The sequence below is a fragment of the Triplophysa rosa genome, linkage group LG19, assembly GCF_024868665.1.
Source record: "Triplophysa rosa linkage group LG19, Trosa_1v2, whole genome shotgun sequence".
In the NCBI taxonomy this organism is placed as follows: Eukaryota; Metazoa; Chordata; class Actinopteri; order Cypriniformes; family Nemacheilidae; genus Triplophysa; species Triplophysa rosa.
Window position 1 is genome coordinate 11,182,628 of NC_079908.1, and position 17,444 is coordinate 11,200,071.

Consider the following 17,444-nt stretch of genomic DNA (forward strand, 5'->3'; position numbering starts at 1 on the left):
GGCAAACCCCACTTATTTTATTTAGAGTATTAATGTATTCATGGATGCTCAATAATTCATTCATTTATCGTTTTAGCTAACGTGCGGGAACTCATGTCCCCAGTCCCCCCAAGGCATTGTCTTGGCACTTACCAGTATAACATAATAAAGCGTGATAATACGAGAGAAGTTCCTTCTTCTGTTGGTATGCCGCAAGGGACTTGAGCTCCACCACACTGTAATTGGTCTGTGTCATGGATGTTAATATCATTACATCCTGAAGTTGCCATTTGTGCTATCTTAATTATACAGGCCTTTGTCACTTGTAATGTGAGCTAATCTCAGTAGACAGCACTCATCTTTAACCCAATGTGATGGTTATATTAAACTACTGTATGTTAGGAGCAAACTTGCATAAATAAATATGAATTAGGTGATAAAAACATTGTATTGACAAAAGTACATTTTCTAGGGAATAAAATGTATAACAGGAGCAGTTCTGCATTATAATCTACTGCATAGTGTGTTTAGTTGTATGAGTTGTTTGTTCACAAAATGCTGAGAGTTTTAAGTCTGTAATGCATGTAATATAGATGTGAATACAACATGCATTTATCATTTATTAATGTATGGAATACGCAGTAAAGACGCAATCTGTGCAATTCCCTACTGAAGCAATAAAATCAAAGCCCACTTCATCAAGTTTTAAATCATTATATTTTTTTATTTTATGAAATAGAAAATAGACATGTACGGTTAAGGTGATTAAAACACACTGACTTGGGGTAAAGAAATGAGCATTAACCACGATCTTGGGTGCATTGAAACGCATTTTGATGAGTAATGACTGACGAGATACTGTATACATTAAACATTTGAATTCGTTTAATCCAGGTTTCTCGTGCAATTCTGTCATTAATAAAAATATAATTAAGATGTTTAATGGATACGTCAAGAGCTTACTGGTACATAAACTGAAAATTGTGCTTAAATCTAGTTTGATAGAAATCAAACTAAGTACAATTTTCAGTTTATCTCGTTCACACCAACTTTCCCAAAATTGTTGTCCTGACAGCTTTAAACTATATAGTTAGGCCCTATACTATATATCACTCTTAAGTATATGCATTTATTATTGTATATAATTTAAGACTTAATGCAATTACTTAATGCAATTTCAAATTGGAGGGAAAAACATGCTGCTATAATGGTACAGTCTGCGCATGGGTTCGAGTTTATCCTGGCATTTGCTCTTCTACTCTGAGTAGCGCGACTACCCGCCGCGAGTGTGCGGTGATGCTTTCAAGAAAGCGATTAAGATGCTTGTTTTTTTCTCTTGCTGACACTGCCGACTCTCTTCATTCGTAGGTAGCGCTGTCAGAGACACGTTTATATAGTCGCTATCGTTATTGTCGACAGGATCGAGTGTCCGCACAGCAGCCAGCGCGGCTCGCATGCACCGTGCGCTCTGCCGCCTCTGTGTTACTGCTATGGGCTCTGTGTGAACAAGAAACAAAGACTTTGGGATATATGTTTGGAATTTGGCTTTTCGTCAGTTTTTCAAATGCAAACGGAAATATGCGGCAAAGCTTCGCCTTGCTCTTCACCAGCTTGCTTGGGTTGTGTTCATGCTCAAGTTTCCCAAGTAATATTAATATAGGTAAGTAGGCTACTTCGCGGATTTTCCTCACATACGTATCGAGAGAGCGATTTAAAGTTCCCCTCCTGCAAGTTAAGGTACAGTTAGCAAACATTTCTCATCTGACACCGAAATCATTTGTTTTTCATCTCGACAGGAGGTTTGTTTCCAACCGACTCCCACGAATATGATGTGTTCCGTTTTGCGCTCTCTCAACACAACGATGTCCCCAAACTGGTACCACAAGTGGACATGGTGGACACGGGGAGCAGTTTTGCCATGACATACGCCTGTAAGTTTTTTTTATTCATGTATACATCAGAGATATGTTATTCTTCCACAAAAGCCAAACCTCTGCAGTGCGCACTCGACCTGTTTCCATCCAGCTTGTTGCTTTATTGAATTTCACTTCGACTCTGCACAGAGGATTTTAAAAATCGAAACCGTAGGTAAACGTTAGACATTTTGTTTATTGTTGTTGTAAACGTGTTTTCACGTATTCAGTCTTAAACCCAGCTGGATTAGCTACTGTAGGCTAAAGCATAAAGTCTGATGTCTTATGTCTAGCAATAAAACGACTAGAAGCACTTGAGGTTGACCTGTACTGTGTATTTTTGCGCAAGCCAGTGGCATATTTTCATATTTATAATTATGCCCTTTTACATTTTTTAAATATAGACAAAATAGACCTATGCATGCATTATTTTCCATTCATGCAATATATATATATATATATATATATATATCCACTATGTTGCTAGCACAAACATTTTTTTTCAATTCAAAAACACCCCTACTGCTGGCTCAGCTGGCTGTCACTCAGAAATGTCTCCCCTTTGATGTCTCAGATTGACACAGACAACCTTTCCATATCTGTGCTAACTACTGCCAGCAAAATACTGCACATCAGCGTCTATGTCTCCATTAAATGCAGAATGATTAAGAACAAACAAACATATTTCAGATATTTTTTTGGCATAGTGTACTGATCACCATCATGTTTATGAGTCATATTGGCTGTAGTGTCTCCAAGAGAAGTATACATGTGACACAGGCTCATCTACACATCAGTGGTGCCCTTTTATGTGATCTACAGCCTCAAAGCGAAGTACTGTATGAGGCTGGGGGCTGAGCACAGAAACTGAGACGGTTTTCCATTTGCTTGGACTCCTGTGAGGCAGTTTTATTGGGTGACAGACAGTACAGAGGGTCTTGTTAGATGTACACTGTCACAGCAACGTACAACACACAAAGCATGTAACATGACTGGGTTTGAATGTGAATGTAATTATAAGGAGCTTACATCTGCAGAGAGTCCACTCATCAGTCTGATTGTACATAACTGTCGTTGTCTCATTCTCTAATCTCTACACCTTGAAGCGTTTTCTGTACACCAAGTACTAGCGTGCTACAAAATACAACAAAATACAGTGCCTGATTATAATTTGATCATTTCCGTCCGCTGTTTCTTCTTTGTTATTTTTTTGACGAGACCTCGCTGCAGGCAACAGAACCAGACTGCAGAACAATGAATGGGGCTTTCAGGAGCAACAAAGAAAAATCAGTGTTCATAACAGCTGTGTCTTCAAAAGTGGATTTTGATTTGTACAAAATCTTGATCCTGATTTGAACGAGTAATCGAAAAAAGTATGATTTGTAAAAGTACTAAAAGTGTCTTCTTTAGCATCTATTTTCTTGAAAAATGAGATAACTCCGTTTACATTTTTTTTTTATTGAGCATTCCAAATTATATCAATCAAACTGCAGTTGGTTTATTTTGGTTTAAGCCATAATAACTGAACAAATACAGCTAACTAACAAAATAAAACATAATAAAAACATGATTTATGTGATTGAGTTATCTCATTTTGGAACAAAACTCTTCATATACATCATGATATGCTGTAAGTACAAATTAAGCAAAAAATGACAATAAGTACGGTATTTTAAAATACTGTCAAAACAACATATACTGCACATTGTAAAAAAATCATGGGGTAAAATTCCCCTGTAAAATTACAGGCTTTCTGTTTTCTTGTAAATTTGCAGTTTTTCTGTAGTTTGACAGTGAAAAAACAGTGATATAATGACAGCTTTTGACATTATATGTGAAAAATCAGTAAAAAATAACAGTGAAATTCTGTAAAATTAAAAGAAAAAAAGTTTTGCATGCACTGCATGCACACAGCAGTAATGTACTGTATGTAGAAACAGCAGCTTAGCCCCCTGTGTTTTCTTAGATATGAGCCTGAACAAGTTGCCAAAGTTGCCTCGTCTCTGAGGAGCTACAGTAATCGTTTAGCGCAGCTCAAACAGATTCATTTAATCTATTATTCATTGCATCATAGCCAAAGTGATTATTTTCTGGGGTTTTGATGTATGCATGTGGGAGTAGCAACACAAAGGGGGGTATAGTGAAAAATCCATTATGTGGGAGGGAACTGACAATATTTAGCTGGTGTAGGACAGGTGATCACCTGGGATTGAAGATAGTTTCCCATATTGCCAGTTTTAAAGAAACAGTTCAACCACAAATGAAAATTCTGTCATTTATTCGCCCATTTTTAGTTCCAAGCTTTATTTATTTTGCAATTCAAGACAAATATGACAACTCAAGAATATCTCTTTACGTTTTTTGTCAGTGTGCTGAATATGAAGAGTGCAAGTATTGTTTAAATAGCGCCTTTCATCCTTCATTTGCAATGCACCACTGTTATGCAGAATGTTCACAGTGTACAGAACATCTTCCTCAGCTCGTTTTTCAGCATCGGCAGGGCGCTCAGATGTTTTCAAAGGGAATATAAGAATGCGAATATTGCTATGCGATAGTAATCTTGACGCATTGACAAAAAATGCATCGACTTTTGATTTGATGTTGAAAAGAGTTGTCAGTTGTGCAGATAAATACCGAGCTACATGCGATACGCGTCCCCTCCTGGAGACGGTTCAGATAACCAGCCAGTGCCTGTCACCACACAATTTGTCTTGTAGTCTTTCTGGTTTAATAAAACTGTATCATCTCATCATATTAAACTTAAACAGGCGTTTGTTCATTATGAATATATTGCAGATTATATTTCTTCTTTAATGCAAGAATAATAAGATTCCCTTTTTGTTTCTGCCGTTACACAAGCCTATATGACAATATGTTCTGGGCATAAGTCCCATCCGCCCCTCGGTCCTACTTTCAGCACGTATCAGCGCTTTCATCACGTTGACATGCAGTTGGGCCAAATGTCCACAGCATGTCAATCAGACAGACTCCAAAGAGTCCCATTGAAGCTCATGTCAGCGCGAGTTCAAGAACAAACAGTTTGTTTCGTGTGTTCATAGACCTCTGAAGAGCTTTTACCTGTGTGGTTGTCTTGATTTAAAGCTTTATATAGATGTGATGGAAGCTTGAATATCAACAGAAGATTGTTCTCTGTGATAGCTGACAGTGTAACAACAGTGCACTAGCATCAACTGTATAGCCCATAGCAAGAACACCCAGCCCTTAGACACATTCACAATAAAGCAGTGTCAGATATGACTGTTGTATGTGGCTCTTGATAGCCTCGAATGCTTCTTTGTTGATTATAAAATGACAGGTATTTAATTATATCAATATGCTGTTAGCTGAACAGGACTCAATTCAGGGGATATATTAAAGACAGTCTGGTAATGGGTGATTTCAGGATACGCACCTGTGGGGTTACATGCTGGCCGACCTTTAGTGTGCTGGAATGAAACAGGGATAAACAAATTGTCTTATCAGCTGTATCATCTTGCAAAGACTGTGGCTACAAGCAGTTTATAGGACACTGGGGACATAATCTGATTATTTTAGGTGACAAATAGTGCACTGTTGCCTGTAATCTCAGAAATGATCTTTGTGTCTTCTTTCAGGATGAAACGTTGGGCGCTAATGCTACTGGATTCAGCGACCAGTTGCAACTTCTTCCTTTTTGGTCTCAATTTATTTTTAGTGTAATTATTTGTAGCACTTAAAGGTGCTGTGTGTGATATTTACAGTAGGAGGATCCACTGAATTTCAGTGTTGGGCAGTAACGCGTTACTGTAGTTTGATTACTTTTTTGGTAATGGAGTAATTTAACGCGTTATAATTCCTAAAATAGTAATTAGATTATAGTTCCAATTCCAGGTAACTATACGTTACAGCTGCGTTACATCGTTGCCGTTGTATCGTTTTATCATTTAAATTATAAAAAGCGAAATAGCTTTTTTAAAGTCTAGATGCCTGCCTGTCGCACCCGCGACGTCATCAAACTGAAACGCGCCTGCCCGGAAAGTACTACCAAAGCCACTCCATGGAAAGCCTGCCACCTTAAAAGCGGGGTAACCGATTTCCGAATTACGCTTTAGACAACTGAGTCGGGCCGAGTACCAAAACAACCTTGTAGCCAACCAGCAGTAAGGTGCACAGTGCACAGAACGGACATTAGCCGAGCCGAGCACTGACGAAAGTGACAGATGGGGGTAGGGGTGTGTTTGTTTTGGTGATTTGAACATCAACAATGGATAAGAGAAATCGGCCTTTAAAGGGGTCATATGGCGGAAGTACGTGTTTTTCTGTGTTTTTGGTGTGTTATAAGTTGCCCATGCATGTATTAGACACGTAAAATTGCACAAATGAAAGTGTGGGAACAAAAGATGCATTCTATCTAAAAGCGAATGCTCAACCAGACTTGCCTGAAACGCCTCGTGTAACCACACCCCGGCGAATCTACGTAACTTCGTAACATGATTTGACTAAGACCGCCCAAATCTACACGTAGTTAATTTGGGCGTAATTGTAAATCTCATTGTATCGCCTGTCAGTACCATTGCTTTGGAACCTGATGTTCCGAATATGGTAAGAGGCGTTACATTTCCGTGAAATGCTTGCAGTATTTGACCAATCACTACGCACTGGTGAACTGGCCAATCATAGCACACCTCGCTTTTCAGAGCGATGAGCTTTGTAAAAAATCAGCGCGTTTCAGAGAGGCGGGGCAAAGAGGAGATACAAACAGAATTTTTAAACTTTTTTAAACTTTAAATGGTGTATACACATTGCGTTACATCTAAAACAAACAATAATATTCATTTTAGCCATGCAATATGACTCCTTTAAGCTAAAAACTCGTAACGGCCAATGCTATCACCGTGCGGAACACAGGCAAGGAGACTAGACACCAGATATGATTGGCTGAGGTGCCTCTCGTGATCGATGTTAGCCTTTATGCTCCAATTGTAAGTATTACAGACCCATACATCTCCCTATCACAAGACAATTTTTGGTACTACCAGTGAAAACAAACTCAGCATAGAGAGAGAAACGTATGCGTTCTGTAGCTGGAAATACAATCATTATTTTGAGTTTATTTCTGTCAAAGGCAAGAACATTGCTGTGCGATGTCGGTCATGTGGAGGTAAGTAAAACCCTTTCTCCCGTGAAAAACAACCTAAAAAGGGCAGTACAGCACGGTTAAACTTCTGGAGAAAGTAACGTCACCGGGCACGGAGAGCAATGAATCAACTTCGGGTGCTTTTGAAATAAAGTAATCAGACCAGTAACTTGATTACTTTTAAAAGGAGTAATCAGTAATTTAATTACATTTCCAGAGTAACTTGCCCAACACTGCTGAATATAATATACGTAACTATGTCTTCAGAGGTGTATAAAGGTAATATGTTTTTATTACCTTAGAATGAGCTATTTCTAGTTACATACAGTAGTGTGACCGTATGTTCCTCCCCCCCCCGCCCTCGGACATGTCCTTGACAGGATTTCGGGTGTGAGGCACCTTTGTCCACCGCGTACGTCATTGAGGTTTAATATTTCAGGTTTTATTTTAGAAAAGCAACAGGTTACTTTTCAAGGTAAGAATGAAACTACAATGATTATACGTCTTAAGAGATATAAATGTTAATTTTAGAGAACCTTGATGAGGTATGCGGTCGACAAATATGACCTCTGGAGGAAGCACTTGAAATCCTGGCCAGGATTTATCCAGGAAGAATGGTACGTATGGTCACCCTAACATACAGCGCGGGTCACCTTACATGGAATTTGCCATGTTGTTTCTACAGTAGCCTTAAACGGACAAACTGCTCTTCAGAGCGCATTTCGTAAATACGATATCTCCTTCGGCAAAGAAGCGTAAGCGTGACAACATCTTAGTTCTGTGTCAGCCACCGTAGTGCTTTGTAAAGTAGGGGTGGACTGAGCCATTGGCTGCAATCCCCAATCTCACTGCTAGATGCTGCTAAAATCTCCACATTGCTCCTTGAATTAGTCTAGTCAAAAATGAAAATTATTTACTGTTATTTGCTCATCCTTATGTTGTTGGAGTAATAATAATCCAAATCCTGGCTGTTCCTGGCTTTGTAATGCAAGTGAATAGAGACCCATTGACCCACTCCAAAAAGTGCATATACTATCCATCACAAAAGTAATCCACACAGCTCCAGGGTTACATCGCCATGGTTAATACATGTCTCATGACATGAAATGATACAAATGTGTGCAAAAACGATTATGTTTTGAGCTAATTTAGTCACGTTTGGATGCAAACAAGATTATCACTGTTGCACTCAAAATGACCACATGCAGAGTCAATAGCCGTAGCTGAAAAATGATTCCTGTCACCGCTGCTGAAAGACCAGTTTAGACCAGTTCATGATGGTGGATGCTGGTCACACTGGTAGGCAATGCTTGTCTTTTCAAGAGGATGGTTCGATGTTTACAGTGATGTGCTGTCCTCCCTCAGGAAACTTTAAACACAATTTTACCTCAGCTCCTCAGTAACCAAAGGCAAGTGAAACGGAGACTAAAGACAAGATTACTCACACTGGACCCACCTGTCACAAACATCCTTCAGCATCGAAAAAACTTCTGGCAGAAAACTTGTTTCTCCTTCTCACACCCACAACACATTAATACACATGCACCCAAGCAAAGCCCCTACAAGAATCAAACCTCAGTTCTTCCTTCAAGCAACGCTGCATACTAATTTCTTCACTTTTTTATTATCTGTAGTTGGCCATAAAAAAGCCGATAAAGAAGTTGCGCACACAGAACTCCCGCGTTATCTTTTCAAACGACTGAGATAAATGCATTGCGTGGCTTCGCATTGACGTTTTATCGGCCGTTTTTAAAAGATGCATATCTTCAAGTGACAGTAGCCTACATTTGTCAATCCTCACTAACAGAACTGCGGAGGGAAGAATGATGGTAATTATAATTGGAGAATGAAGCTTAAACCGTGCTGGATGTTGTAGATGAAAGATACAGAGAGTGGGGATAGAGGAGCAAAGAGGGCTATCTGCTATCTGAGTTATTCACACAGACACGAAAGGCTTTTTTTCTGAGGTCGGTTTTAAGTTTTCTTGCCTGAAGGGAAGATTTAGAGTTGAAGTATGTCACAACTGTGGCACATCTTTCATTCACATACTCAAAGCCCAAGGGAACCAACATGTCTGAAGGCAAATAGAACACATCTCCACTGGAATTATATGTTAGATGGAATGGATGAAAGGTCTTATAGCTTGAAAACACGTAGAAACCATTTTTAGTTTATGATAAATTTTACTGCAAAATGTTATATATAAGATGAAAATGCCCACATTATTAGTGTTGAATGTAGAAATAATGTTATGATTTAATGTTAAGACTTAAAATACCCACGAGGGCTGCTTGATAATGTGTGAAACGATAATCATATTTATCATCCATAAACTCCAGTCCAAAGATTACTGATCTTATCGTGATGACGTTTTGTGCTTGCTAATAAAGGAACTATTACAGGAAAAATTGCTTTATACATTTCTTTGTTCTGTTGAACACAAGACAGGATATTTTGAATATGGAAAGCAAACAGTTCTGGGGCACTTTTGACTACCATTGCAATTTTTCCTACTATGATAGTCAATGGTGTCCAAGAACTGTTTGGTTACAAGCATTCTTTCAAATATATTTCTTTGTGTTCATCAGAACAAAGAAAATTATACAGATTTGGAGCAATTCGAGGGCGAGTAAATGACGACAGAATTTTTATTTTTGGGTGAACTGTCCTTTTAACACATTAATATTGCGACGATTATGCTTTATGAATCTTGGGAGGCAGAAATCGTTTTCGCAATTAAAATACGATTATTTGATCCATGAACCTTCAAGAAGAGGACAGTTCTTTTTTCCTGTGTTGACATTTTTATTATTGAGTAATAACACTCCAAAACATCATAACTTCTATTTTAATTTCATGTGTAGCTTATTTTCTCTCTCTAACAGAGTGAATCTAATCACGTTCTGTAAAACCAATTCACCAGCTTTGAGAAATTAGGAGACTTAAGGAGAATTAAGTTCATAAAGTCCAAGGTCCCAGCCAAACAGGACACTAGTTATCATCATCATGTTGATTTTAAACAAACACAAATACTATCCCACAGTGCTGTTGCAATGCGATATTGCAAAAATTAATCTATTTTATTAAGACAGAAAATCAGCTTGCTTTGTTTTCACAAACTTGTAAGATCCTGGCAACATTGTACCCTGCGACCGTATACGTGTAAGTTGTACATTAGAGTGTAAATCCAGGTGAAATATGGATGGCAGTGTTGTTCTCAGGATTGGTGTGAAAAATGTCAATACACTCGGTATTGAATAGTCAACGCCAAGTATTCTTGAGCTTTTCATGTTGAGACTCAACATTGACACTTTTTGAAGCAAAGGGCTTATATGGAACAGGTTTATGTCTTGAGTACTGCAATGAAATCAATGGCCATGTTCTTAAGCACATGGGGTTTAGCTGGCTGTGAGGGGGCTGAATCAGTAATGATTGGTGGGTGGATGTTTCACTGTCACTGTAATTACAAAGAAGAATACAGGGCACAAGACACACTGAGGTCTTGTTTTTTTACTGGAGGAAGTGCTTTGGGGGTAATCGTGAGATCATTTTTAATGGAGTTGTATTGACTACTGCAGCACTCTTGCATCAAGACTGTGTATTGATTGTAGTTCTGTCAGCAAAGATGAAATAAAGCTCTCAGGTGTTGATGTTGACTTGATAAGCCGGCAAGCTTCATTCTAGTTGGGGTCGGTAACAGCTGTTACAGCAGTACATCAGCAAAAAATAAAATCAATAAATCAAAACAATTAAATTGATAAAAAATTAAATAAAAAATAATTAAATCTTCTAATAAATTAAAACTGGTTTTCTTTCCAGCTGGCAATTTTTTCCTGCTTTAAAAATATAAAAATATTTAAAATAAAATAAAATATATTTTTTATTAAAACAATTTGCAAGTGGGTAAGTAAAATAAAGATACAGTATTAGTATTCTACGATTTTGTTTCTCATACATTTTTTTTACTGTTTTAAGGGTAATCGGCTATATTTTATTAAAAAACAAAAACTGTTTATTTTTTGGGATCAAAATGAATTTGTACACTGTAAAATTGTTTTGTCAGATATTCTAAAAACGTAGGTTTACTTAATAACCTTTATAAATATACTGTATATATTAGTATATACCCTGTTAATAAATCACTTATGTTATTTGTCCGAAGCAACATTAGGTTAGGTTACATAAACAAAATATGAAGAGTAAGACCTTAAGATTATACAAACAATTTGTTTGGCATTTTCATGTAAATACTTATATATCGTCACTGTCCTTCCGAAACCTTGGATGTCTAAATTCACTGTTTTTCAGGAAATGGAAAAACAAGCACTTGACAAACACTTTTTAATACTTTTTATTGGTTAGATAATTGCAAAATCCAGTTACAAACATAAAGGGTAACTAATAATAATAATTAATGGCAAAAAATTTAAATCACGAAAGACAGCAGCGATATACACATTCATACACACACTTCATCTTTTTTCTCTTCTGCTCTTCACAGTTTGTTCCCAGTTCTCCAAAGGAGTCTACGCTATCATTGGCCTGTATGACAGGAGGACCATGAACATGCTCATGTCGTTCTGCGGCGCTCTGCACGTGTGCTTCGTAACGCCCAGCTTCCCCATCGACACCAACAACCAGTTTGTGATCCAGCTGAGACCCGAGCTACAGGATGCTCTCATCGCCCTCGTCGAGCATTACAAGTGGACCAAGTTTGTCTACATGTACAGCTCAGACTCAGGTCGGTTTAATATTCCGCTAACATGCCATCTGTGAATTTTTGAGTCGGTCTACCACAGAAAAGCAACTGGGCTAAATATTTTATTATTACTTTCTTTCTGTACCGGCATTGCAGCTGTAGCCATAAAAAAGCAGTAATACACTGTAAGGCAGTTCAGGATGTGATGAAGATGAATTGTGGGTGATCTAGGGGCTTTAGAAGATATTGCTGTGAAAGCTTTCTCATGTGGGGAGACATGATGATTTTGTCTAATCCTATTGAGGTGCTCAGCTTGGTTTGTAATATGGTTATATTTTGACACTCCTCGTGCCTCAGGTGTAGTAATTTTACTCATGGCTCCCTGATACGGCAGGATTTTTTTAATAATCTATTTGAAGTCCAGTAAGATCTTGATTTGTGACTTGGTTACGGATGAGCACTGGCCACATCATATATCTCCAGTGAGTGTAGACACTTATGTGCCAGTCTGTCATATTTGCCATGTCCAATCATTATCAAACTGTCATGATGTCATCCGAGGATAACAGGAAATCATTATGGCTCTGCTAGAGCAATGTGCGGAAATAAGAACATTAGAGTAATCTTTGTATAATGTTTGTCTATTGATTTTACAAAGTTTGTTAAGGAAATCAAACAGTAAACAAGAAACAGGCAGGATAATGAGCATTTCATTGATTCGCATACCTTATGGACGCTTTGATGTTACAGAACTAAGAACACAAGGTCGCTTAGTGTTTCATACACACACAAACACAACAACTGCCTTAAGAAAGCCATGCTGCTCTCTTGTTGCCTGGATACGGCACTACTTAGTATCTAGGTTATTTTAAACCTTTTAGTAATTCCTGTTTGCGTATATGTGTTTGTATTTGTGTGTGAGAGAGAGAGAGCTTGTGTGTGAAATGTTCATGTCATATCATGTAGCGCTTCTGTTCACACATTAAACCTCAAATTCACAGTTGAATCAAAAGCAATACAGACTAAATGATAATAATTTTCGTTGAAGTTTTTTGATATTATGTCAGAATTTCCAACCTGATCTCATGGGAATTCGTAAGTATTTTACAGTACGAGATGGCTAATTCGGATAATTTCGTATAATGTGAATTGTACAAATCGTATGATTATTAGAAAAAAGCTATACTGAAGCCCCTCCCCTAAACCTAACATCACTGAAGTGAAAGCAAATCGAAAGTGTACTAAAACATACAAAGATCGTACAAATTCATACAAATTAGCCACCTCGTAAAATAGTTACAAATACCTCTGAGATTGTGTTGGAATTTCTGCATGTAATGCCTTAAATTGTCAATCAATTGTAATTTTAAAATGAATTAATTTCTTAAGATTTCGATTAAGTAAGTGCATAATCAATATTTACTTAGAAGAAAAGAAATGGATTTGGGGGATTGGTTAATCTTTTATTCTTTTTTCATTATTAAGTGTCATTTACTAAATTAACATTTAATAAGTATTTGGTTAATATTTTAATTTTCCAGCTGCATTCTTTTGGAGGGACCCAAGAAAAATTTTTTGGGGGGAAATTCCCCTGAGCCCCCCCAGACCCGGCTCTGAGGTGTTGTGCTTTATTTTAAACCATGCTTCTACGGGGTCTCACACTACGGTGTTTACTGCAACATTTGTCAGGTGTGTTCAGAGATATCATCTCAAAGCTGCTACAGATGTTCCGGGCATCATCTGTGCAGCTTACAGCAGTTTAGTGGTCACAACCCACCAAATCTGTCCTTGCTAACTCACACAGATGTTTACTGACTCAAGCATAATGAGATGGGCACATGTGCACTCTCCTCAAAGACCCACATAACACAGTCAGGGCCTTTTAATACAGAGCCAGTTGTGTTGATTGAGACCTAAAAGGGATTCGCTGTGAAAAAATGATGTTGGAAGAGATGGAAATTCAATTTGTGTCTTTGTGTGAGATATTTGTAGAATGTGTGGCGAGTTGGATTCACAGGTGGTGTCAAGGTGGTTCTGCTCCTCCAAGACAATCCCGCACTCATCTCAGTCCAGATTCCTCTCTTATCACCAGTGCTGCAGTAGCGGCAGGCAACGCTAATGGAAAAAAGGACAGAACGTGGCGTCCGTCTCTCTTCCCATCTTATCTGAGTTTTAGCACTGCTCAGTGGGAGATAAAGCTGGTTTGTGCTCTGGCACGAAACAGTTTCACTGCAGCTAAGACGGGATGCAGGCGACAGGAGCGGGCAGAACATCAGCATGGCTAAGGATGTGAAGGCATTTGTAAATGCAATCAGACACGGTCTTTTTAATGAATGCCAGTGAATGGCTCGTCGTTCGTTCTTTCAATGACAAACCTAACTTCGGCATCGGTTACCTATGCTGTAATTAGCCTTTTTTTAGATTATTGTATGAAGAGGTGCGACAAAGTCACAAAACTGTTTCCTTTTGACAAAATGACTTTGAAATGCAAGAAGATTCTTTATTATGTAAGTTATGCAAAATAATGGACTTTCAATTAATTGTTCCTCTTGGACTTTTTACATTTGCTACAGTCCAGATTTTAGTCAGTTAATGATATGCATTGTTAACGTTTTATGCAAATAGAATGTGGCGGGCCAAGATGAGTATCTATATTTATAAGCTTTTAGTCTGCTTATTTCTAGACACAGTCGACAATTTGGAAGAATTCATGCTGGAGCTCTAGTGTTAACAAAAGTGGGAGACTGTTTTGATACATACAGTATTTTGACAGAAGAGCAAAACTAATCATGCTTTTTCTTACACCAAGCTTCAGTGTAAGAGACTGGGTAATAATGTACGAGTAACAAGTGTTGAGAGCTCCAATTATGAGCCAAATCCACGACTGAAGGTGCAATTCCAGCATCCACAACAAATGCATATTCATTTAAAAACGCAAATCTGTTTAATCATGTTGTCTTACATTCACTTGAGTTTGAGTTTCATAGTTTCTGAAAAATGTCCTGACCCATTTAAACGTGTCTGCAAGTTTGCATTGAAACATCTCACTTGTTTGGTTTAATTGTGACCGGGCAGTCAGGTATTATTAGGAGGTCGGTCTGATGCATAATATAACGTCAGTATTGATCTAACATTTGCTTTGAAGGCAGCCATGCTTTTTGCCTGAGGTTGGAGATTTTCTGTGTCTTTGAAGTTCAAATTTGGCTGCTTGCAGAATTCCTGCTTGTTGACCAGCAATCTTATCGTAGTATAGCACAGGCCAACATTGATTTCTGCATTAAAACGTCACAGCTCCATTTAAAAATGCACAGGCTTTGATCTTGTTTCTCTAGGTAAAGCCTGACAGACAACTCACCTAGCGTGACTGAGCGAGATTGTCTTTTGAAGTTGGGAAGTGCTGCGTGATCTCCCACAACACAGCGCAGTTCTCTTGATCAGCATTTTACACACGACTCTGCTCAATGCTGAATATTAAGATTTAACATAATAGTTTTGAAAGTGGTTTTATGTTTTTTTTATTTTACGTTATTAGTGCAGTAATTTTGAAGCTGAAGTATACATTTTTTTCCAAAGTTAAAATACTTTAAAAAATCGAAATCTAGCTTTCCTGCGGAGACAACTTTGCACAAAACTTAAAACATTTGCACCAAAACTAAACATTACAGTGTAAATCATTATTTTTGCAATTCTGAATTTGGAAATTGCAGGATGACAGGATTCAACAATAAGACTTTAGACGGTTTCATCAGCAACAACATAAACAAGTGTTATGTGGGCCTGTGGCCCAAACTTAACTTCTGGTAGACAAAGAATAAAAAACTGTTGAGTAGTTTTTATTTAATTGAATTAATATACAATTAAATATTGATATCAATTAATATAAATTAAATATAATATAAATTGTTATATGACTGGCCACTAGCCAGACTGATAAACCAGGTGTGTGTCCAATAAAACCGTCCATATATAGCTGTATTCATTCGGAGGGGATTCAGTGAGCTGTGAGTTAAATTGATTTCTATACATGAATTTAAAATAAACATGGAAATGTGGCAGGTAACAGTCTAATAAATGGACGATGCATTTTCTTTTCTTTTCTTTTTGGCAACATCAATTTACTTGAGAAAGCTATACATGTAGGAAGGTACTGAAGAGGTCATTTTTCATTTCAACTATTTACAATGGTGTGTTTATACAGGAAGTCATCATACAGCCGGTACACATACAGATACAGTAACAGGTACCTTGATCAATTGCTCGATGGAAAAGTGAAATGATCTGAAACTGTGTGTTTATTCATACATGCATTTCATCTCTGTGTGGCAAAAGACATCCAATAAAATTGGCTGTTAGGTTCTAATGAAATTCACAGCAGGCCGTCCAGAGCAGTAAATTTAACGCCGACTCTCAGCAGAGTTCTGTCTATTAATATCACATTGTGTCATTTTCTCTTCTAAAACGTAGCCGTTCAGTTTATATATTTGGTGGTAAGACTTTGAATCTAGAAGATTGTAAAAGGCAGCATAGTTACTCAATACAACATTTTGTTTTCTTTGAAAAGATAATGAGCACCAGAGGAAATTTATACTCGGAAACTAGATGTGTGGGTCAAATGTAAGGGAGCTAGTGGTGATGGAAGAACGTTGTTGAGTGTAAAAATAAATGCCATTCAGTCTTCTTTTACAATGGTCCTTCAAGAATCTGCTAAATGTGTTGTATTAAAAGACTTGAAACACGTCCTATAAAAGCAGATGTTGATCATAGCTGAAGCAGAACAGCAGGGACCCCCTGCTGAATATACAGATAGAGCTTCTCCTCAGGAGTGCATGTGTTTTTTTTTTTGTCTTCAAGACTTCAAGCCATAACACTAAAGATGCATTTCTACAGAAAGAAAAATAAGTTTGACACAATGGGTGAGATGTGTGGACCTATAGTATAAGATGAACAAAGCACAAGAGCATGAGTATATAGTTTCACGTGGGCAGATTGCCATGTAGCGCTTGACAAATTGATTGCAAGGTTTAATGCACTTGGGAGACATTTTTCCAGCTCATAACTTACATTAAACTGATATATTTTTATCTGTGAATTTATAACTGTAGATGTCGCCGTTGAACTCCAATTACGCACACACATAAGCATTAAGCTAAAATGAATGTGTGCACCAAACAGCACAATGTCGTAATCTATCACTGTTTACTCACCCTCATGTTGTAAGTAAAAGTAAAGACATTTTAAAGAACAACAGTTCAAGTAATTACATCATTATTGTTTTAAAATCACCTCTTGTGGTTTATTTTTGTCTGGTGACTGCAAACTGTTCCTTTTTGGCAAGAGCCTTAAGAAATCTTAAAGGGGTAGTCCACCCAAAAATGAAAATTCTGTCAACATTTACTCACCCTCTTGTCATTTCAAACCTGTATGAGTTTCTTTCTTCTGCAGAACACAAAATAAGATCTTTTTAAAAATGTTGGTAACTGAACAACAGCGGTACCCACTGACTTGTAATAGTTTTGTGTCCATAGAATAGAAGTGAATGGGTACACCGCTGTACTGAGTCTTTGGGTGAATACCTTTAACAAGTTTCTACCTTGTTTTACAAAAAAAATAGCAGTATAAAGATTTGGAACGACGTGAGGATGAGTAAATTATGACAGAAGTTTAGTTTTTGCGTGAGACATTCCTTTAAGTGATATTCATACAGTTGCATCACTTTCTTAAGGCAATGAAATTCAGA

At 37.6% G+C, this 17,444-nt stretch overlaps 1 protein-coding gene across 6 annotated transcripts in view; it reads left to right on the top strand.

The window, feature by feature from the left end:
• The window catches only part of gria1b (glutamate receptor, ionotropic, AMPA 1b), a 49,593-nt gene that overhangs the window by 8,736 nt on the left and 23,413 nt on the right, over window positions 1-17,444 (top strand). For 5 of the 6 annotated variants that reach the window (XR_008964920.1, XM_057360155.1, XM_057360156.1 and 2 more), the window contains exons 1-3: window positions 1,236-1,639; window positions 1,776-1,910; window positions 11,510-11,749. Coding sequence is in view for 5 of the 6 variants with exons in the window: in XM_057360155.1 (XP_057216138.1) it covers window positions 1,510-1,639; window positions 1,776-1,910; window positions 11,510-11,749 (505 nt within the window). In the remaining variant the exon portion in view is untranslated. Of the gene's footprint in view, window positions 1-1,235; window positions 1,640-1,775; window positions 1,911-11,509; window positions 11,750-17,444 lie in introns of those variants that run through there. The other variant, XM_057360157.1, reaches the window with a different exon arrangement.